We start from the raw sequence: 24,370 nt of genomic DNA on the forward strand, positions 1-24,370 counted from the left end.
TATATGTACGGCTGACTCCCTTTGCTATTCACCTAAAACTATCACAACATTGTTAATACAGCTATAACCCATTAAAAAATAAAAAGTTTTTTTTTATCACAATTTGAGATAAGAAATGATTCCATTTAACTTTGACTTGAATGAACTCTGACCTGTTTGTACTGTATTTTCTAAAGGTCTGGGGTTAAATTACACGTTTTTATTTGAACAGCAAAAAAAGACTGTCAGTTAAAAAGACTATGTATAGCAACTCACTCCAGTATTCATGCCTGGGAAATCCCAGGACAGAGAAGCCTGGCGGGCTACAGTCCATGGGGTCACAAAAGAATTGGACACAACTGACTAAACAACAACACGGCATCTATTTCCTGCTGCTGCTGCTGCTAAGTCACTGCAATCGTGTCCGACTCTGTGTGACCCCATAGACGGCAGCCCACCAGGCTCCCCTGTCCCTGGGATTCTCCAGGCAAGAACACTGGAATGGGTTGCCATTTCCTTCTCCAATGTAGGAAAGTGAAAAGTGAAAGTGAAGTCGCTCAGTCGTGTCTGACCCTCAGCGATCCCATGGACTGCGGCCTTCCAGGCTCCTCCATCCATGGGATTTTCCAGGCAAGAGTACTGGAGTGGGGTAGGTGAACCATATAGTATACTATTCTTAGTATTTTCCAGTGCACTTTGTTTTCCCTGGAGCGAAATTATTTTACAGTGTTTTTATATTGGCTTAATTTTTCTATGTACTTAACAGTAATTCAAATTCAAACACTTTCTTAATTATGTAAATCTCTTTTACAAATGTTTTGGTACTGTGGGTGTTGCGTTAAATTTGTCTTCTTGAGGAAATCACTTCTGAAGACTGCTCTAAAAATGTGGGTTCACTGTTCTCTTGGCCTGGGTCCCCATTACTGTCACCCTCAGGACTCCTTCTGATTCTGTCTTGCATTGGATATTCTGAATCCTGGACCCCATGTATGTATTTATTTAATTCAAAACCTCATTTTTTGGTAGAGGACATTCTTCAGTAGTTTCCCAATAAAAGGAGTTTGGGAGATGGGAAAAAAAAAAAAATACTATTAAAATTTTTTTCCCCCAGAAATGTATCAGGAACTTTATCTACCAGACTGGCTAATTTTGTTAGATACTAGTTCAATTAATTACTGTCAGTATAAGTCCAAATAGGGGAGAGAGCACAAAAATAATTTGAACAGGGAAATCTTATTAATAAAAAAAAATTGTATATAATAATTTTTAAAACTATCCTAAGGCTGAGGAAGAGAAACCCAAAGAAGAGCAAATCAAGAAAGAAGATCCTCTCCCTAAAGCTGGGAGTCTGATCTCACTGTAGAAGGTATGACTGTAGACCAGTGGATAACGAAGAAGCTTTATGGACTGCCCCGGCAAAGCAGGACCACAAGGTAACAGGAAACATCCTCTAGGGTGCAGGCAGCCAATGTCAGCAGGCAGGTGAACAAAGAAAATCAGGACTCCTGGAGGCAGCTCAGAGGCAGAGCCTGTGTCTGTTTCTGGAAGACCACTGAGGAAGACCTCACTGAGCCAGGACCTAGACCATGAGTTCACAGAGGGAATGCTCGAACTGTGTGCACAGCTGGAGCACAACACCACTGGATGTACCAGAATCTTGTAGCAAGAGCAGGGAGCAATCACAACACATCACAACCAAGAACACAAGTCCCTTCCTCAGGGTATCTCTGCAGCACCCTCTACTGGCATAATTTAATATTGCGTGTGTTCAGTGGCTCAGTCATATCCAACTACAAATGGCAGCCCACTCCAGTGTTCTTGCCTGGAGAATCCCAGGGACGGGGGAGCCTGGTGGGCTGCCGTCTATGGGGTCGCACAGAGTCGGACACGACTGAAGTGACTTAGCATAGCATAGCATATGACCCCATGGACTGTAGACCACCAGGCATCTCTGTCCATGGGATTTTCCCTGCCAGGTTACTGGAGTGGATTGCCATTTCCTTCTCCAGGAATTTAATACTGCACTTGCTGCAAAAAATAAATGCATAAAATTGGAATAATGAAGATCAAGTGAAGAAGTGACAGTTGCTCAGTCGTGGCCAACTCTTTGCAAGTCCATGGACTGTAGCTTGCCAGGCCTCTGTCGGTGGAATTCTCTAGGCTACAATACTGGAGTAGGTAGCCATTCCCTTCCAGATCAAGTATGAGGGTAGAATTGAAATGTGAACCGAGAACTTTCAGATGTACAAACTGGACTTAAAAAAGGCAGAGGACCCAGAGATCAAATTGCCAACACATGCTGGATCACAGAAAAAGCGAGGGAACTAAAAAAAAAAAAAAAAATCTACTTCTGCTTCACTGCCTATGCTAAAGTTTTTGACTGTGTGGATCACAATAAACTGGAAAATTCTTAAAGAGATGGGAATACCAGACCACCTTACCTGCCTCCTGAGAAACCTATATGCAGTTCAAGAAGCAACAGTTAGAACCACAGGGAACAACAGACTAGTTCAAAATTGGGAAAGGAGTACGCCAAGGTTGTATATTGTCACCCTGTTTATTTAACGGATATGCAAAGTACATCATACAAAATGCTGGGCTGGATGACTCACAAGCTGGAATCAAGATTGTCGGGGAAAACATCAACAACCTCAGATATGCAGATGATACCACTTCAATGGCAGAAAGTGAAGAGGAACTAAAGAGACTCTTGATGAAGGTGAAGAAATGAAGCTAGAAGAAGAGAGTAAAACACTGGCTTAAAACTCAACATTCAAAAAATGAAGATCATGACATCCAGTCCTATCACTTCATGGCAAGTGGAAATTGTCAAATTTCATTTTCTTGGGCTCCAAAATCAATGTGGACGGTGATTGCAGTCACAAAATTAAAAGACACTTGCTTCTTGGAAAAATAACTATGACAAACCTAGACAGTATATTAAAAACTAGATACATCACTTTGCAAAGAAAGGTCCATATAATCAGAGCTATGGTTTTTCTAGTAGTCACGTACAAATGTGAGAGTTGGACTATAAAGAAGGCTGAGGGCCAAAGAATTGATGCTATCAAACTGTGGTCTTGGAGAAGACTCTTGAGAGTCCCTTGGACAGCAAGGAGATCAAACCAGTCAACCCTAAAGGAAATCAACCCTGAATATTCATTGGAAAGACCAATACTGAAGCTGAAACTCAAATACTTTGCCACCTGATGTGAACAGCAGACTCATTAAAAAAGATCCTGATGCTGGGAAGGATTGAGGGCTAGAGGAAAAGGGGGTGACAGAGGATGAGATGGCCAGATGGCATCAGTGACTCAATGGACACTGAGTTTGAGCAAACTCCAGGAGACAGTGAAGGACAGGGAAACCTGGCGTGCAGTTCATGGGGCACAGAGAGTCAAACATGACTTAGTGACTAAAGGAGGATACAGTTAAAATATATCATCTTTTCTAATTACTTAATATCCACGTTATAAGTCAAATTTCTTTTCCTAATGTAAATCAAGAATGTAAATTGGTACAGATCCACTCAAGATAAATCTTGGTACAGATACACTCAACAATAAAAGTGGATCTTGGTACAGACAATATGGAAAACAAAATGAAGGTGGCTCAAAGAGTTAAAACTAGGTCTACTATATGATTCAGCAATTCCACTTCTGGGTATATACTCAAAGGAAATGAAAACAGGATATCAAAGAGATAAATGCACCTGTGTTTATTGCAGCATTATTCACAATAGCCATGATATGGAAACAACCTAAGTGTCCAGCAACAAATACATAAAGAGGATGTGGCATATGGGTTTCCCTGCTGGCTCATAGAAAAAGAATCCACCTGCAATGCAGGAGACTCAGGTTCGATCCCTGGTCTGCAAAGATCCCACGTGACATGGAGCGACTAAGCCCAGGCACAACTATTGAGCCTGTGCTCTAGAGCCCAGAAGTTGCAGCTACTGAGCCCATGACCACAACTACGCAAGTCCACGTGACCTAGAGCCCAACAAGAAGCCACTGCAATGAAAAGCCTGCGCACTACAACTACAGAGTAGCCCCCGCTTCCTGCAACTACAGAAAAGACTGCATGGCAACGAAGATCCAGCACAGCCAAAAATAAATCAATAAATAAATTAATTCTTTTTAAAGAAAGGGTGTACAATGGAATATTATTCAACTATGAGAAAGAAGGAAATCTCACCATTTGCAACAATAAAAGTGGATCTTGAGGACATTATGCTAGTGACATAAAGCCAGACAGAGACAGACAAAACAGCATGATATCACTTATATGAAGAATCTAAAAAAGTCAAACTCGTAAAAACAGAGAGTAAACTGGTGGTTACTGGGGAGTGAGGGAATAGGAGAGATGTTGTTTCAGAGTACAAACTTGTAACCAGAGGTAAATAAGCCTTGAATATCTAACACACAGTATAGTTAATATAGACAACACTGGTAAGAGACTAGATCTTAATCATTCCGATCACAAAGACATAACTGATAATCATGTGATGTGACAGAGGGACTAATGCTACAACTGCAATCATATTACAATATATAAACATCAAATCAACATGTTGTACACCTTAAGTTTACACAATGTTATATGTCAAAAATATTTCAATTTTCAAAAAAATTACTGCATTTGAACAATCTGGAACTCTTCTCTGCTAGGACCTGGTAGCCTCTTTGTCCACAACTATCTTGATCAGTTACCTTAAGTTAAATAAAGCTAAGTAAAGGTCTTTTGCCACTGGAAAAACAAGAAATTATCATTCTATTATAGAATGACATTATGATTTACAAAAGTATTCAAAAAGAGCTCCAACAGAGATCTATAGACTGTACCAATGTCAATTTTCTAGTTTGTGTATTGTACAATAGTTACGTCAACTTCTCATTATATAGTTTTTGCATTAAGCCAGCAAGCACAAATTAAAAACTGAAACAATTTATTATCAAAACAGGCACATCTCTGAATCACCCTACAAATGATCAAACTGCCGGCTAGTAGTGATGTGTTTTATATGTGTGTGTGTGTGTGTGTGTGTATACATATAAAAATGTATGTGTAATGATTGTACTCTCCCAAATTAGGATCAGATACAAGTAACCCATGGAAATTTTTTCTTCCTAGCAGTAATGGCTTATGTTGCTGCTGCTGCTGCTAAGTCGCGTCAGTCATGTCCGACTCTGTGTGACCCCATAGATGGCAGCCCACCAGGCTTCCCCGTCCCTGGGATTCTCCAAGCAAGAACACTGGAGTGGGTTGCCATTTCCTTCTCCAATGCATGAAAGTGAAAAGTCAAAGTGAAGTCGCTCAGTCGTGTCCGACTCTAGCGACCCCATGGACTACAGCCTACCAGGCTCCTCCATCCATGCGATTTTCCAGGCAAAAGTACTGGAGTGGAGTGCCATTGCCTTCTTATGTTACTCAGTACAAATGAAGCTGCATACTTACAACAAATCTAGTAATTACACTTTGCTTGCTATATCAATACTTCATTCTGACTCACACATCAAACATCAAGGCAGACCCCTGGGAACAAAGTGATCTGACAGACATAAAACCATGAAGCCAAAATCTCTCCCCAGCTAACCTTCCACAAAGTCTGAAATTACCATCATTACAACTCTACTTCTTGTTAAGGAACTGTGAAGAGGCCAGTTTTCCAAATGTGTATGGTATTACTTTCCCTGAATCATTTTATTACAAATTAAGAAGTAATACTTAGCAAAAATCAACTAGTCATAAAACAAATACAATAAAAACTGAAATTTTTCCCACTCACTTTTTGGCTATCTAGCATAACCAACGGAGAAGGAAATGGCAACCCACTCCAGTATTCTTGCCTAGAGAATCCCGTGGACAGAGGAGCCTGGTGGGCTGCTATCCATGGGGTTGTACAGAGTCAGACACAACTGAAGCGACTTAGCATGCATGCATGCATGCACTGGAGAAAAAAATGGCAACCCACTCCAGTATTCTTGCCTGGAAAATCCCAAGGACAGAGGACCCTGGTGGGCTGCCATCTATGAGGTCACACAGAGTCGGACATGACTAAAGCGACTTAGCAGCAGCAGTAGCATAACCAACAATCCATCAAAGCATCAAAGTGGGTACTATACAATAACGCTACTTATCGTGTATATAGTGTATTTCAAATACTAGACAAAGCTTTAAAATCCATATCAATTTCAGGGTATATAAGAAAATCCTCTGCAGTATTTCTACACATGGTGAGACAGAAATCCATGAAAACAGCAGCTGGAGAAGGACAGAGAAGATTGCCATCTCCACTTTGGAAACACCAGAAGAGCTTGACCTGATTGGATTTGCTTCGACATTTTAACTGGAACCTCTCAATAATTAGGCTTAGGCTGCTCATCTCACACATTTCAGATTACAATCATCTTGCTTTCACCCCTCAGCTGTTATTGTTGGTCTTCTCCTAAACAAATCAGCTTTTCTCCCAGGGCAAGGTGTCCTGGGGTTTGAAATCACTGAGCAATCACTTGAATGCCCCAGGTATACTCTCCCTTTCAAATTCCACTGGAAACACACCAAAGAATACCAATCCATTTATTTTCTAATTGGTTTAATTTTAAATTTAGCATATAAACAAAATTTAATTGGGTACAGTCTTTAAAAGTATATACTCAGAAGTTAAATGGCTTGGCTTAAACCCTGGCTCTATTAGTTTCTGGCCAACTGACTGAGTTACTTAATTTCATTAAGCTTCTGTTTCATCTTCCGAAAAAAAAAAAATAGGGTAATAATTATAATTATCGCTCTCACATGTTGTTATGACAATTAAATTTTACAATGGCCATTACAGTAAGTCAATAAATGTTGCCTGTTAATATTTTTTTTCTTATGTCCAGTTCCTAAATAAAGCTTAATATGTAAAATCTAACATGAGTGTTTGAAAAAAGCAAAAGAACACGAACACAACAAATCTTCAAAACATGAGAACAGTTTTCACATATCCTCTAAACAAGTTAGGAGTCTATCAGGTACAACGTTCTATTACTCTCTACAAATTACAGTGAATTTAGTCAATGCTCTAACTTTATAAAATCTTTACATACTTTTTATTCACCTACTCAACAAGTGTTTAAAAAGACCAGAGTAAGAATATTTATGTGGTAGTTGATATTTGATTGTATGACCTTGAGAAAGCTATTTAACCTCTCTAGCCTCAGTCGCCCTAACTGTACAATGAAGACAATAGGATCTCCACCTCATAGGCAACATCTAGAACAGTGCTCAGCACAGAGAAAGTTCTAAGGAAGGACTAAGTAACTATAAAGCACTGGTTCCTAGCATGGTGCTAGATACTGGAGATTCAGGGATAAATTACACAGTACTTGCCTACAAGTACTTGCTTTTGAACTGTGGTGTTGAAGAAGACTCTTGAGAGTCCCTTGGACTGCAAGGAGATCCAACCAGTCTATCCTAACAGAGATCAGTCCTGGGTGTTCATTGAAAGGACTGATGTTGAAGCTGAAACTCCAATACTTTGGCCACCTGATGCAAAGAGCTGACTCATTTGAAAAACTCTGATGCTGGGAAAGATTGAGGGCAGGAGGAGAAGGGGACAACAGAGGATGAGATGGTTGGATGGCATTACCAACTCAATGGACATGGGTTTGGGTGGACTCTGGGAACTGGTGATGGACAGGGAGGCCTGGCGTGCTGCGGTTCATGGCGTCACAAAGAGTCAGACACGACTGAGCAACTAAACTGAACTGAACTTGCCTACAAAGCAGTCAAGACCAAATGGTATATACAATTATCTACACATAAGGAATCCTTGTACGTCAAGGCTATATATTGTCACCCTGCTTATTTAACTTATATGCAGAGAAACGGTGGGCTGTAAGAAGCACAAGCTGAAATCAAGATTGCTGGGAGAAATATCAATAACCTCAGATATACAGATGACACCACCCTTATGGCAGAAAGCAAAAAAGAACTAAAGAGCCTCTTGATGAAAAAGGAGAGTGAAAAAGTTGGCTTAAAGCTCAATATTCAGAAAACTAAGATCGTGGCATCCAGTCCCATCACTTCATGGCAGATAGATGGGGAAACAGTGGAAACAGTGACAGACTTTATTTTTCTGGGCTCCAAAATCACTGCAGATGGTGATTGCAGCCATGAAATGAAAAGACACTTACTTCTTGGAACGAAAGTTATGACCAACCTAGATAGCATATTCAAAAGCAGAGACATTACTTTGCCAACAAAGGTCTGTCTAGTCAAGGCTATGGTTTTTCCCGTAGTCATGTATGGATGTGAGAGTTGGACTATCAAGAAAGCTGAACACCAAAGAATTGATGCTTTTCAACTGCTGTGTCAGAGAAGAATCTTTAGAGTCCCTTGGACTGCAAGGAGATCCAACTAGTCCATCCTAACAGAGATCAGTCCTGGGTGTTCATTGGAAGGACTGATGTTGAAGCTGAAACTCCGATACTTTGGCCACCTGATGCGAAGGGCTGAATCATTTGAAAAGAACCTGATGCTCGGAAAGGTTGAAGGCAGGAGGAGAAGGGGATGAGAGGATGAAATGGTTGGATGGCATCACCAACTCAATGGACATTAGTTTGGGTAGACTCTGGCAGTTGATGATGGGCAGGGAGGCCTGGCGTGCTACGTTTCACGGGGTTGTAAAGAGTCGGACATGACTGAGCGACTGAATTGAACTGAAGGAATCCTTGAACTTGAATTCACAGATAAATAAATTTTTCATAATAAAAATTAACATTTTTAGATCCCAAAATATTGCAAATTAGCATCCAGAATGGGTGATGGGTGCACTGGGGTTCAATATATTATTCTTTTACTTTTGTGTATGTTATAAATTTCACATAATGAGAAGTTGTTTTTAAAAATGATAAATCACTTTCCATCTCAGAAGGTAAGCCAAAATTATGTGATTTGAAGTATTTACCTTAACACAGATGTCTTTATACTACAAATAAACTCTGTCGACAGCAGTGCTTAAAATTCAGAGGTTAAGAATTCCCTTGACAAGACTGCCACCTACTGGATCACCTTAAATTCCACTATTAACATTTTGTGATTTAAACACAAATATAATCCAATAAAAAGCAAGGGTTTCTTTTTTTTTTTTTTAAAAAAAGGGAAATTCAAGTATTTAAAAAACACCCCATGTCACAGGAAGTTATGTCTGCTGTGTTAAACCAAGTATTGCTTGGGCAAGTCCCATTAGCAGAAGCAATCTCAGTCAGGTTTAGTTTGGATGTTTAGAGGTCATCTGACAGAATGTGTGAAAAAAGAAGCAAAAAAAAAAAACAAATTTGGTAATTATTGCTGAGTATATGAACACATGGTTGTTAGACATTACCATCTACATTAATTATGTTAAAATAAAAGCAATATATTAAGTAGTTATACATGGAATGAATTTTTTAAACTATTCTACTGTTATACAAACGGGTTCATCTGGTTTAGGTAAAATTTCTAATGAAAGCAATATATATCATTCAAAAAGTGCTTCATCTCAAACAACTTAGGCAGAAGTTGAGATACTACGCTCTGGAAAAATGCCTTAAAGTTACTTAAAAAGTAGCTAAGCAATGATGAAGGCATTAATGTCAAAGATTATTGAGAAGAGCCTGAATTAAGCTGTCTTATGAATATGAGAATATGGGTAAAGGCAACATTTCTAAGTAATTATTATGTGCAATATATTTTAAATGTATGTATAAATGTTTAAGTTAACAATGAAAACATAAATAGGCATTCAACTATTTCACCTATATTCACCAAGGTTTCTATATTCAAATTAATCCATCTTGGAACTTCTCATTGGTAAAAGGAAGGACTGCTTTATATACAAGCATAGTACAGGCCTCTATAGTACAGGCATAATGTATCATTTAATCATAAAACTTCAATATTAGTAACTACTATTTGTTTAAAGTTAAATTATCCAACACCTAACACTTCTTTGCCTGTGTTATTCATATACTACAAACTGGTTAATGCCCTTTTTTATGCCAAAGAGAAATGCCTTTTTTTACACCAGAAAGGAAGTGCTCAGGGCATTTTTCAAAGACAAAGGGTTTGACTGGGCTCCTGGCAAATTCTGGGACAATTTGAGCACCTAGATAATTAAACACTACAGTGAATCATGAACTATTTCAGAGAGGGAATTCAAGAGTGAATGGCACTGAAACATGTGAAACGTCATATATGAAACGAGATGCCAGTCCAGGTTCAATGCACGATGCTGGATGCTTGGGGCTGGTGCACTGGGACGACCCAGAGGGATGGTGTGGGGAGGAGGAGGGAGGAGGGTTCAGGATGGGGAACACATGTATACTAATTAAATAATTTTCTATTAAAGAATTTTATTAAAAAAAAAAGTGAATATCAAAAACAAACAGTAATAAATGGAAAAACAAAAAGGGAGAGGTCTGGCTTACAGGAGAAATGTCAAGGGCTGCCTAGAGAAAATGTAAAAGATGGAAAATTACCACTTTGCATTCATCATGATAAAGACTGGATCAGACAAGAATTATGAATGAAAGCTAAACCAAAGAGGAAATTTTGATTTGATGAGAAGCAAAACCAAAGAGGAAATTTTGATGAGAAGCAAGATATTTTCCTGGGTCTCCCAACAAACTGCTTACTAGTTACAAAGCGGGGGGGTGGGGGGGGTGCGGAATTACAGTGGAGAAATCAGACATTTTGGCTGGAAATCAAAAATTACCATCACCAGAAAGGGACAGATGGTTATCAAGAGCCTCCACATGTGATACACTGTGAAGGAGAGAAATAATCTATGCAGCAATAAATTATCTGCATCTAATCATGAGGAAATATTAGATAAATCCAAACTGAGCAGTGTCATATTAAAAAGAGTGAAAAGAGATGTATTCTTCAATAATGTCCATGTTTTAAGACAGACTGGAAATCTTTCAAAATTAAAGAAACCTAAAGACATATGGCAGCTAAACAAAGTATCTGACCCTAATGTGAATCCCAAACTGGATGGGTGGGAAAGGACATTACTGGGTTCACTGGCAAAATCAAATAGAAGATTAGATAAAAAGTATTGTATGGAAAATAAGTTTACTGAAGATGATACATGTAATGTGGTTACATAAGAGAAAGCCCTACCCGTAGTTTTCCTGGGAAAGACACATTTCCTAATGAAGTAGATAGGGAAAAAGCATCATGGTATATACAACCCACTCTTCAATTGTTCAGAAAAACAATCATGTTTTTTGGTGTGGGGTGGGTGGGTGTGTGTGTGTGTGTGTGTGTGTGTGTCTATGAGTGTGTATAGGGAAGGAAAGACTGAGACATAGGCTGAGAAAATGTTTGGAAAGCAAATGGGATAAAACATTATTAGAAGGTGATTCTGAATATACATGTATTCTCTGTACTAGTTTTATTGTTTTAACTCTTCTGTAATTGAAATTTTTTACAAATAAAAAGTTTAACACATTGCTATATCTACTGCTAACAAAAATTAAACACAGAAATAAATATAGAAATGCATGCACACCCATGTGTATGTATGTATGGGTGTGTTTATATATTTAAAACACAAATCTCTTAAAGATTCTAAAATCTCAGTAAATAAATGGACTTTTTAATAATCAAAAATGATTGAGAAGGGAAGGTGTCTGTCCTATATGTAAATAAGGAAGAGCAAGAAAAAGCCCAAATTGGATTGAAACAGTTACTACTGAAAAAATAAAGCCATTTCATGTTTATTTACCCCCATCAATTGAGATTTTCAATGAACCAGTTACATCTAACTTATTTAAGTGGGGAAAACATTATTACTGTCATTCTCACTTTTAAATGGAGAAACTGAAACATGGTGAAAAGCCACAGTCAGTAATACAGCAGAGATTCAATAGCATGTCTCTTGAAACAATAACAATGTCAATACAAGTTTTTGATAGTATGTAGGAGCAAGCTGCTTACCTTTCAATAGCTAATTCTTTGTTAGAAAGTTGCTGCACTGTAATCACAAGCTTCTTCTCTATTCCTTGTTTTAATTTGAAATAAAATTTATCTCGATCCTTAGGCACAGGACTGAAAAATGCAAAAAAGAACAGAAATGATCAATAATTAAAAACAATAAAAAGGTCATCTATTTCAAGGTTAGAATGAAACAAGAGTATTTAACAACCTTATTAAGATATATAAAACTTTCACCTTGACACAAAATAAATACAAACTTTGGTTGTATCAGTTTCAGGTGTACAGCAAGTAAGTCAGTTATACATAGACATATAGCCACTCTTTTCCTGACTCTTTTCCCATATAGGTCATTACAGAGTACTGAGTAGAGTGCCTTGTGCTTGCTATACCGTAGGTTCTAATTAGTTGTCTTTTTAACATATAGCAGTGTGTATATGCCAACCCCAATTCTCCCAATTGATTCATTTCCCCTCACTTTCCCCCTTGTAACTGTAAGTTTGTTTTAAATCAAAACTTTTTAAATTACATCATTTCAAATTTTAGTTTTAAATTTTAACAAATTTGGGAACACGGTTTATTTAATTTTAAGACTGTTATATTTCTGGTTTAGCTGGTTATATGGTTATGAATGCTTTTAACACAGTTAAATCCAAGGCAAAACAAGTGAGAAAAAGAGCTTACTTTTAAACATCCAGAATTAGATGATTGTGACAAATCCAAGAAAATATAAATAAAAGATGAACAAAGAGGAATAGATCAGGCCAAGTTAAATTCTAACCTAGGCCAGACTGACAATTCTTAAGAATTAGTCCATTAAAACAATAAGTGTTTGTAATATAAGCTGTCTTATTTGAAAAGGAAAAATACTTTCAGTAACTTATTTGGCCTAAGTCTCAATTTCTATAACTTAAAAAAAAAAAGATAAAATACCTACCTAATAATTATTGTCAGAAACAAAGGCAAAGTAAAGGCACATAGGTGATCAATAAGAGTGTAACTATTTCTTATTATCTGCCTATTTTTGAACTAAAGAACAACATTCCAAATATACAACAGAAGGAAATAATTAAATGATGGTCAAATCATACAAACTACTACTGACAACTATTAAAAACAATTCTAATTAAAAATATTTTAGGGACTTCCCTGGTGGTCCAGTGGTTAAAAACCCACCTTGTAATATAGGGAACACAAGTTTGATCCCTAGTCTGGGAACTAGGATCCCACATGCCATGGAGCAATTAAACCTGCACGCCACAACTAGAGAGCAGACATACAGCAACTACTGAGCCCGTAAGACAAGATCCCACATGATGCAACCAAATAAATATTTTAAAATAAATGAATAAATAAAAACATTTTAATGGAAAAATTCTTACATCATGAAGTTAAAAGTAAAAAAACTACATATATATATATGTATATATAACTGTAAAAATACACTCTGGAGGTGGAGGGGGAGGGTAGTAGGGATTGTACATACTATGTTTAAAATAACCAACAAGGACCTACTGTATAGCACAAGGAACATTGCTCAATATTCTGTAAAAATTTAAATGGAAAAAGAATTTGAAAAAGAATAGAGACTTGTATACAGATAATTAGCTGTACACCTAAAACTATTACAGCATTGTTAATCAACTGTACTCAATATAAAATATGAAGTTTAAAAAGTACACCCTAGTATCAAATATTTTTGATAAAATTGTGATAAAATAAAATTTATTTTTAATAATTTTGACAAAATAATTTTTAAATTTTATAATATTAAAAAGTGATTATTGCTGAAAAGACCAAAAATTTTTATTCTAATTTTCAGTATTTTAAAATATCAAGAAAATAATTTACATAAACGATCTGAAAAGCCTGACAAAAGTGAACCACGCATCCACCAATGAAGTTTTTCTGTATCATCCTAAAGCTTTATAACAACAGTGTATAGTTTCTGGAACCTACATATTAGTCAATATTATATTTCAGACACAATACTAATTTTTATTTTTTCCAGATAATCTCACCTGAAGTTTCCTTTTCCATCATCTTCTTTTACCTCCAAGGAGACACTGAAGGTAAACACATCACTGTCGGGGGTAGGAATAACCGAGTCTTTAACATCAGATACTTGTCTAGAAGAACGTTTGAAAGCTGTACAGAAACTATATAAAATTCTGCTTACCTAAAAGAAAAAAAGTGGAAATAATATTAGACAAAGATTTTAACTGCATTTTGATCACCTCTAATTTTTGAATCTGTAATTTCTCAAGGTCACAATGTTCCTAATAGACAAAGTAGATATAGGGTAAGCATAAATATATATATAGAGAGAGAGAGTTTGTAACATATAGTGTATACACACACACAGACACACACAGCTGACCCTTGAACAACACGGGTTTAAAGTGCCTAGGTCTACTTACACTTTTTCAACACTAAATACTACAGTACTACATGACCCATGGTGGGTTGAATCGGCAGATGTGGAACAGTGGATAAGGAGGAACCACTAATATGGAGGGCCAACTATAAATTACACATGAATTTTTGACTGGGCAGAAGGTCAGTGCCCCTAATACACTCCACCTCCCCAGCACACTGTTCAAGGGTCAACTGTAGTTTGTTTCTTTCAATCTGGCATTTAATAAACAGCATAATAAAGACATTTAAAGTCACAAACAAAGTTGCATGTACTTATAGATGTTTCTAGGACTCATAAGATACTATATTGCAAAGAATGAATCCTAAGACAATTACTAGATTGATGCTGGCATCTAAATCTTCCCGGTGAACACACACAAATGAGGTTTTAGCCCAAGTTGTCAATTTCTCCTTTCACTTCCCTCAGCTTCAGAGGGCTAGATCCTGAGCCATACAATAAACTCTGTTCTTTGCAAAATGAAACAAAACATGGCAACGTGATTTAAAGAGCTTCCAGTGTTGTTTCCCAATGCTGTTGCTATATAAATGTGTCACAAAATGAATGAATCTGAAATGTTTTTATTTATTAGTATTAAGCCACCCTGGTGATTACTTGATATATAAATATGCATATATATATTATAAATGACTTACTCTCCTCCCCTAATATGGAGGAGCACTCTAAATCTCACGATCTTCCAGAGGTTATTATCTTCCTTGGTTCCAAAAGAAGTACCATATCATCTCAAATTTGTATTCTTGAAGCACAAAAGACCTTTGAAATCTCTCAGGTCACCCACGCATTGAACAAATAAAAACAAGATGAAATAAGAATGATTTAAACAAAAGTAACATTTTCAAAATCTCACACTGGAAGGTACTAGTAAAGAGACTTCTCTGAATATTAACAAACCCTTCACTTTGGATAAAGTGAATTCAAATTATTCTTGGTATTAGTCTAAGACTATAATATTTTATAATTCACTCGAAGTAAGAGAACTCTCATTAACAGAACTTCTTAAAGTATGGAGGTCTTTCCTCAATTTTCTATTTTTGCTACATTCTTATATCCTACCTTTTCTCATACACACACTCCATCACAAACTTCAAAAACTTCCAGCAGCCACACTTACACCTAAGTACTGAAAGATTATCCTAACTGCCTTTCCAGGCCCAAATCAATAGTTATCTAAATTAACTGACTTATACATTTTAACTGTATAAGAATGCTGCCTGTCATCCCAAAGTTGAGCTTCAGCAACAGCATCATATTTGTATAACACTGCTTGTAAAATGTTAATGCTATTATTATTTTATATAAAAAGTAAAATTAAAGAATAAAAACTTTATACTTCAAATTTTATACAATTAAGCCAATGATAAATCCACTCATTCATGCAACAAATATTCTTTTAGTGTCTTCTGTGTATTAAGTATTTGTTTTAAGGGGCAAGGGATACAACAATGAACATGGAGCTTAAGTTTCAGCACAGGTTAAGTTGAATGTGCTTGGGGTGAGTGGCAAGGAATCATTAGGTAACACAAAAGCAGACATGTTCAGTCTCAACTGGATCTTTAATTCACTTAGCACAATAATTTAAGTGTTAAGGACAACAGAATCAAAGAATATGCTGGAAATAAGTCACTAAAGAATATGCCTACAAGGTAAAGTGTAAATAGGCACTTTAAACTTTTCAGCTCAACATCGCTCATTATCAGAGAAATGCAAATCAAAACCACTATGAGATACCATTTCACACCAGTCAGAATGGCTGCGATCCAAAAGTCTACAAATAATAAATGCTGGAGAGGGTGTGGAGAAAAGGGAACCCTCTTACACTGTTGGTGGGAATGCAAACTAGTACAGCCACTATGGAGAACAGTGTGGAGATTCCTTAAAAAACTGGAAATAGAACTGCCTTATGATCCAGCAATCCCACTGCTGGGCATACACACTGAGGAAACCAGAAGGGAAAGAGACACGTGTACCCCAATGTTCATCGCAGCACTGTTTATAATAGCCAGGACAGGGAAGCAACCTAGATGTCCATCAGCAGATGAATGGATAAGAAAGCTGTGGTACATATACACAATGGAGTATTACTCAGCCATTAAAAAGAATACATTTGAATCAGTTCTAATGAGGTGGATGAAACTGGAGCCTATTATACAGAGTGAAGTAAGCCAGAAGGACAAACACCAATACAGTATACTAACGCATATATATGGAATTTAGAAAGATGGTAACGATAACCCTGTATACGAGACAGCAAAAGAGACACTGATGTATAGAACAGGCTTATGGACTCTGTGGGAGAGGGAGAGGGTGGCAAGATTTGGGAGAATGGCATTGAAACATGTGAAATGTCATGTATGAAACGAGACGCCAGTCCAGGTTCAAAAAAAAAAAAAGTAAACTTTTCAGTTGAGTACTCCCCAGTTCCTAACTTCAAATACAATGTGAAGTCTATTATTTACTTTATATATTTTTAAGAAAACAAATTTTAAGCATATTTTTAAGAAAACATTATATGTGAAAACAGAATACCTATGATTTTTGATACATTAGTAGAGTTAAACCCCAACCATATTTATTATTCTCTCCTATAGTCATTTCGTTTTCTTTGTATCAGAGCTATCAGCAAGCCTGCCATTTGAGTCTACACCAAAAAAAGTCAAAGAACTTCGCAAATTCTAAAGCATGGGCAAGGGTCAGGAATTTCTTTTTTAAAAACCTAAGTGTATGCAGTGGAGCCAGAGTAGCAGAGAATGATGGGAGTGGAGGGAGTGGAATAAGACTACAACTTGCTGTTTTTGAAGGAAGGGCTCAACAGTACATTAACAACAATTTAATCCACTCCTGACTATGTCTTAGAAGTTGCTATTTCCAACAAGGTTAAAATCATTTGTGACTTCTAGAGTCTGTGAATAAGCTGGAATGATGATCCAAGAATGGGTAAGGTAGAGTGGCTTAAAAGACAATGATTATCAGTATCTATAGTTATTGGAACAAACTGGGTAACTGATCTCATCATGAAAAGAAAATTTAAGACATAATACCATGGAAAATATTCTATATGCATCACACTATTAAATACACACACACACAAAATCTAGAACAGGCATTTTCTTTGCAGATGTCAAAAGGTTTATTAACAAATAATACAGTACAATTTTTCCCCAGGAGGCAGTACCTATAGAAAGCACTGGTTAAACACAAAAGTATCTCTTGGTGTGGTAGCTGTTGTTTTTGAAGAGTTGGGGAAAAGGGCACAGGTAGATACGTGGAAAGGAGATACACCAAAATCTTAATTCTGGTGGAATTCTGAGTAACCTTTCTTTGGTATTTCAGTAGTTTCCAAATTTTCAAATATGTAGTACATGTTAACAGTCCAAGAAATACTATTAGACAAAATATTTACTTAAATAACATAGCCAAGTCTTCTAAAATAAGGCCTTTTCACTAAAAATGGTGAAAGAGAATCACTTCTTTTAAAAACAAGTATCAAGAAAATGTTCACCCAAAAAATAAATGTAGAAAAATCCTATAAAATACCTATAAAATAATACCCAGAAAGGTATGTGTTAAAATTTTTTAAAACTTGCTCAAATATACTACTAAAAGGAACAAAAAAAGGCATTATCAAACAAGAAATTTTTTAATAATAAAAATCAACTTATTTGAGAAAAACACTAACAACTTCCAAATTAATTTCCAAAATAAGGTATTTTGCTAAAATACCGTCTCAGTAAATATATGTTTAGAAACAATATTTTCCCAAAGAATTATGGTTTCTTTTATGTAGTGGTATATCAGCAATCCCAAGAAAAACCAGAGCATTAAGAATAAAGATCTTCTTAATGATATTCTTGGTATTTATCATAAAATACAGCTGAATGCCTTTAACAGAAGATGATAACAACTTGCTTCTAAAATACAACACTGAGAACTGCTAGTAATAGTAAGTATAACATCCAAACAGAAAAATCTGTTTTGAAGGAAACCGTTACACTGACTAGTAGAAATAAATTCTTAAAAGAGTCAACTAAGACTTTTAACTGTATCTTTAAAAATAGCTTTGTATAATATATCCATAAAGATTCAACAAGAATAAGTGCCTCTATGGCTTTTTTTTACTATGCTTTCTGGTATTATGCTTTGTCTGCAATTCTTCACCAGAATGTTCCCTGTACAAAGATCATCAGCATTAAGATACTTCTGGCTGGATCCCCCAACTCTTTTGCCAAAGACAATTAACATCCACTCCAGCAGAGTCTCTCGAAAGAATACCCAGGGTAACAGATCAAACAGATCCTAACACTCCTGTGGGAACCCCTAATCCTCATGTCATAGGTCCAAAAAACCCATCACCCACACTGGGCTTCCCCTCTACCACGGCTGGTATCTGCTGCTTGTGGAATTTTATGGTGAAATAAGAGCATATCACAGTGACAAATGGTAGTGGCAGCCATGCTGCAACTTTCTGTTTAGAAGTTGTCTTCTTGCTTTTAACTGACAAACTTCTTCAAATCTCATCCAGGGACTCTGCAAACAATGGAAAACAAATTAGCGACATTGTGCATGGTACATATTTAAGCAGTAAGAACATCTGTCGTCTGTGCCAGAACTATCTTTGCCAATTGTCTGTACCCATTAAGAGGGGCCCATATACTAAGAACTAATGTTGTCCCTTCACCATAGAACAAGAAACTTCTGGGAACCAGATAATCAGACAACCAGTAAATGCGACAAAAGCCAAGTCATTATTTTTTGAGAGGAGAGAGGAAGATATCAGACACCTTCTATAAAAGGCATGAGTAAAACCCAAAGGTTGCTGGAATGACCAAGATATCCCTTTATAAAGCATAACTGAAAGGTAAAAATCTACATTTACTTTTTATGTAAAGTAACAGGAAAGTTGTTACTGAAAAATACGTGGGTCTTCAGAATCATATACTTCCTCTGAAAACCAGCTTTATTATCTATTCTCTTAGACTTGGGATACGGAAATGGTAACCAATTTATCACCCAAACCAGAACACTTTTGAGAATAAAATGGAGGCTTTAATAATATACTTAGACAACAGGCATAATCTATGACTGCTCCAGGCAAAGAGAAGTGTAAGATCGCTAGTCTAAATAAATACTATCTCTGTTATGGAGATGTTATGAGTATCAAGTAAGTAAGTAACATAGTGCCTGGCATAAGCCCTATGTCTATACTGGGTTATATGTATTTAGAAATGATCGCTCATAATAAAATTGAATGACTGTCAAGTATTTTTCCTCCAAACAATTTTACCACCAATGTCCCAGAATGTAACACTTTGAAAAACTTACTCAAAAAAACTAAATACATGAACATCACTTTCTCACAATCTACATGTACCAAATACCCTCGCTGCTGCGGCTGCTGCTGCTGCTAAGTCGCTTCAGTCATGTCCGACTCTGTGCGACCCCATAGACGGCAGCCCACCAGGCTCCCCATCACTGGGATTCTCCAGGCAAGAATACTGGAGTGAGTTGCCATTTCCGTCTCCAATGCATGAAAGTGAAAAGTGAAAGTGAAGTCACTCAGTCATGTCCGACTCTAGCGACCCCATGGACTGCAGCCTACCAGGCTCCTCCGTCCATGGGATTTTCTAGGCAAAAGTACTGGAGTGGGGTGCCATTGCCTTCTCCGACCCTCTCTAGAAATATAGTATTTAATACTATACCCAAAATAGGCCGAGAATCCCCTCCACTATTTTATCCACTGCTTACCCACTGTTAAAGCTCTCAAGATGACAAATAACCCCCCACATAAACAAGTGGATGCTATAATCCAAAAAGAGAGTTTCATACCATCACAGTTATGAAAAATGCTTGCAACCAGGTGCCTTTCAATTTCGTTCCACAGCAGTGTTTCTGCCTCTCCAAGAAGCAGGTTCTCCAATTCTTCAAAGTTCATTTTTTTAATTGTTGAGCGCCAATTATCCAGAATCCACACAGGCATGTTAAATGATGGTTGCCAACATGAAATGCCAGGATTCTACCATCTGCTTCCCCACCTCTGTAGTGGAGTTGTAAGGATCAGAAATAGACTCCCTAATTCACAAACACACATACATTCTTTCAACATATTTATATTCACTGTCTCCTATGTACCAGACACACTTGTACTCATTCACTCTATCAAACACTTGGCCAAGCAGTCAGTACATGCATATATGTATACATACTGGTATATGTATTGATATATGTATCTCTATTTATATATATATTTATGTATACACATGTTTATATATATTTATATACACGCAACATACACACATGGATAAAACAGAACTATTTTAGATAGATTTAGAACTGCCTAAAACAAACAAAACAAATGTGAACTCCTCACATGGGCACAGCTCTGACAGAGAACTTCTATGTCTGTACATGTTTGTTTCAGTGTAAATAGAATTGATCACCAGGGCATAACAAGTGACATACTGCTCATGCTTAGTATCAGACACACAGAAATATAAATTTCTATGAGTTCCCATGTTGTGGCCAGAAATAAACTCTCAGAACTCCTGTTCATACAATGGTTTATTTATGTTTCACAGTAAAGAGAAAACAGAGTAACTGCTGCTTTTAGCATTTTCTGCTGACAACTTATATTTCCAAAAGCAAACACAACTGAGATTTGTCCATCCAAACCCAGTTATTAATGCCTCTAAAATTGCTGTATAATTACCGAAGTTCTAAAAGTGCAACTATTTTTAATTTGAGAAGAATTCAATAGATACCAAAGAGAAAGCAATTTCCCCATGTATATACATAACAGCCATTTGACTCTGAGTCTAAAAATAAACTAACATTTAATCATTAGTGTGAGGAACTCATTGGCATCTTCAAACAGTTCTGCTGAATAGGAGCATTTGCATTTACAATTAAAACAGTTTTATAGAACAAAAGCCAGCCTCTGAACAACTGCACACAGTAAATGATCACAAGTGAAAACCGCAGAGATCTATAACACAATCTCAGTGCAATATCTAAGTGGAAGGCTCAGTAGAGAAACAGGTATTGTTATGGACATTTTTTAAAGTCACAGAGAACAACCAGATCAAAAAAATAAAAGAGAGGCAAAAATACTCTTCCCTTCTAAGCCTGAGCAATTACCACCATGGTGGGATGGGAGGACAGCTCATCAAGTGGGATTTTTCTGTTACATATGTTAAACTCAGAGTACCACTTCAGAGCACAGAGTAACCGGATTTAAATTTCCATATTTCATTCTATGCCATCACAAATATTAACTTTCTATTTAGAAAGATACTCCAAACGTATTATGTAATATGATATATGGTCATACATACTAAATTATTTGACAGTGAAATCAAATAGTCGATTTGATTTCAACTATGCTGCTGCTGCTAAGTCACTTCAGTCGTGTCCGACTCTGTGCAACTCAAATCAAATACTGAATCATCTCAATAGCAAATTGCTACAAAATATTATACTTACTGCTTCTTTAATTTCACAGGAGAAGACATGTATCTGGAATTCTTCAGAACCATGGGAACTCTCTGTAAACGCAAAGCAATTGCTCTCTGTTGTCCCATCATGGCCACGTGCACAGAACAATACCTTATAAATTGGAAAAGATGCTATCTCCATATTGTTGGATTGGTCTATGATTCTGCAAAACAGTTATGAGAAATGAGATTAAATATTAACTAGCAAAGAACAAAGGCAGTTTTACTAGGCCAGTAACATACAATTATCTTAAAATCACAAAAACAAACTGGTACTAATAAACTGAACTGAATAATAATCCAAGAAAACAAATTATCTTCATATTTTTATTATATACACACACACACAAATTCTTTACCTTCTTTTCACAATTACTTCACTTTTGTGTCCCATGATCCAATTCACTTCATCTCAAAGCCAAGGATACTCTGCCTGGTAAAACTAATGTCGCCTATCCCTAAATACTACACTTCTTCTGTTATAGCAAAAGAAACACCCAGAAAAAAAGGAACAAACCATCCCTGGAGAGCTCATTTCTATTTAAAGCAATATCTGTAAGTTTATCTAGGTCCCAGATCATTCATTGTTCAACAAAGACCTCTCTTACCCTAAAAAAGGTCAGAGTGGTTCCAAAGATGAACTTAATGAAATTTAAGAGGTAAAAGGAGTTTGTGGAACTTTTCAAATATTTCTCTGACTTTCCCTGTTTGAATCCTAAGGTTGTGGATTGATCCAAAACCTCCAGACTACTTCAGGATCTCAAGTGGTAAAACTAAGGGGTACCCATTAGGAATAGAGAGGCAAATCAAAACACTAAATCTTTGTTAAGGCATGTTTGGCACTGTGAAATTCAACAGATAACAGTGAAAGGCATTTTGACACTTATAAGAGATATTATACAAACAGTCCATCTACAAAACCCTTTCCTGAAAAATCAAAGCATTTTTACCAAAATCTTGTAAATTTGTATTGCTATTATTGTGGTACTTAGTGCTTTTCCCACATTTTCAACTTCAGAGAATGAGGCAAATCAGAACAGTTTTGAAAAAGATTTAAATCAGCCTTCAGAGAATAGTATAGGCCAATACTTTGGCCACCTGATGCGAAGAACTGACTCATTTGAAAAGACCCTGATGCTGGGAATGATTGAAGGTGGGAGGAGAAGGGGATGATAGAGGATGAGATGGTTGGATGGCATCACTGACTCGATGGACATGAGTTTGAGTAAATTCTGGGAGTTGGACAGGGAAGGAGATGGACAGGGAAGCCTGGTATACTGCAGTCCATGGGGTCACAAAGAGTCAGACATGACTGAGTGACTGAACTGAACTGAAGATACATTTAACCTAATTTCCTAGACTTCGTTCATTTATGGGTTCATTCAACAAATATTTACTAAAAACCTGCTATGGACCAAAACTGCTCCAGGCAATGAAGCTGCAGCAGGAAGAAATACCAATAACCTGCTTCCATGGAACTGACATTCTAGCGAGGAAGAAAAACGATAAACAAATAAATACGTAATATCAAGGCAAAGAAAAGTTCTTTGAAGGGAAAAAGGCCCAGTGAAAACAAAGAAGGATGGTTATGATAAGATCAAAGGAGGTTTATTTTGATAGTTAGATAGTTTCTTACAAAACTAATCATACTGTATGATCTAGCAATAACATTCCTTGGTATTATTCAAATGAGTTAAAACCCTGCACACAGATGTTTACAGAAGCTTTATCCATAATCACCAAAACTTGGATGCAATCGCAACATCATTCCATAGGCCAATGGATAAATAAATTGTGGTACACGCAGACAACAGCACATTATTCAGCACTAAAAAGAAACGAGCTACCAAGCCACAAAAATTCATGTAAGAAAGTTAAATGTCCCAGGTTCGATGCACGATACTGGATGCTTCGGGCTAGTGCACTGGGACGACCCAGAGGGATGGTATGGGGAGGGAGGAGGGAGGAGGGTTCAGGATGGGGAACACATGTATACCTGTGGCGGATTCATTTTGATATTTGGCAAAACTAATACAATTATGTAAAGTTTAAAAATAAAATAAAATTTAAAAAAAATAAGAAAGTTAAATGTCTAATATCTGAAAAGGCTATTTATTACATGATTTCAATTATATAATTTACTGGAAAATGCAAAAGCTATGGTGATACTAAAAAGATTAGCGGTTGCCAGGGGCTGCAGGAAGGGACAGCTGAACTGGCAGAAGGCAGGATTTTCAGGACAGTGAAAGTACTCTACATGATACTCTAATGCTGGATACATGTCATTATATATTTGTCCAAATTCACAGCATGTACACCACCCAAGAGGGAACCCTAATGTAAACTATGGACTTTCTAAAATATGTCAGTGTAGTTTCATCGACTGTAATAGATGTACCACATGGAAGAGGACGTTGATGGTGAGGGAAGTGTGTGTTTGGGGAAGATGGGGGTGCCTATCCGGGATACGGTCAATCTCTGTACTTTCTGCTCAATTTTG

At 36.8% G+C, this 24,370-nt stretch overlaps 1 protein-coding gene across 2 annotated transcripts in view; it reads right to left on the bottom strand.

Moving 5' to 3' along the window:
- The window catches only part of RABGAP1L (RAB GTPase activating protein 1 like), a 737,668-nt gene that overhangs the window by 623,154 nt on the left and 90,144 nt on the right, over positions 1-24,370 (bottom strand). For both annotated transcript variants that reach the window (XM_070384895.1, XM_070384896.1), the window contains exons 5-7: positions 21,860-22,034; positions 13,965-14,122; positions 11,947-12,057 (exon numbers count right to left, since the gene is read on the bottom strand). In XM_070384895.1, coding sequence (XP_070240996.1) covers positions 11,947-12,057; positions 13,965-14,122; positions 21,860-22,034 — 444 coding nt within the window. The remainder of the gene's footprint in view (positions 1-11,946; positions 12,058-13,964; positions 14,123-21,859; positions 22,035-24,370) is intronic.

The sequence above is a fragment of the Bos mutus genome, chromosome 16, assembly GCF_027580195.1.
Source record: "Bos mutus isolate GX-2022 chromosome 16, NWIPB_WYAK_1.1, whole genome shotgun sequence".
NCBI classification, from domain to species: domain Eukaryota; kingdom Metazoa; phylum Chordata; class Mammalia; order Artiodactyla; family Bovidae; genus Bos; species Bos mutus.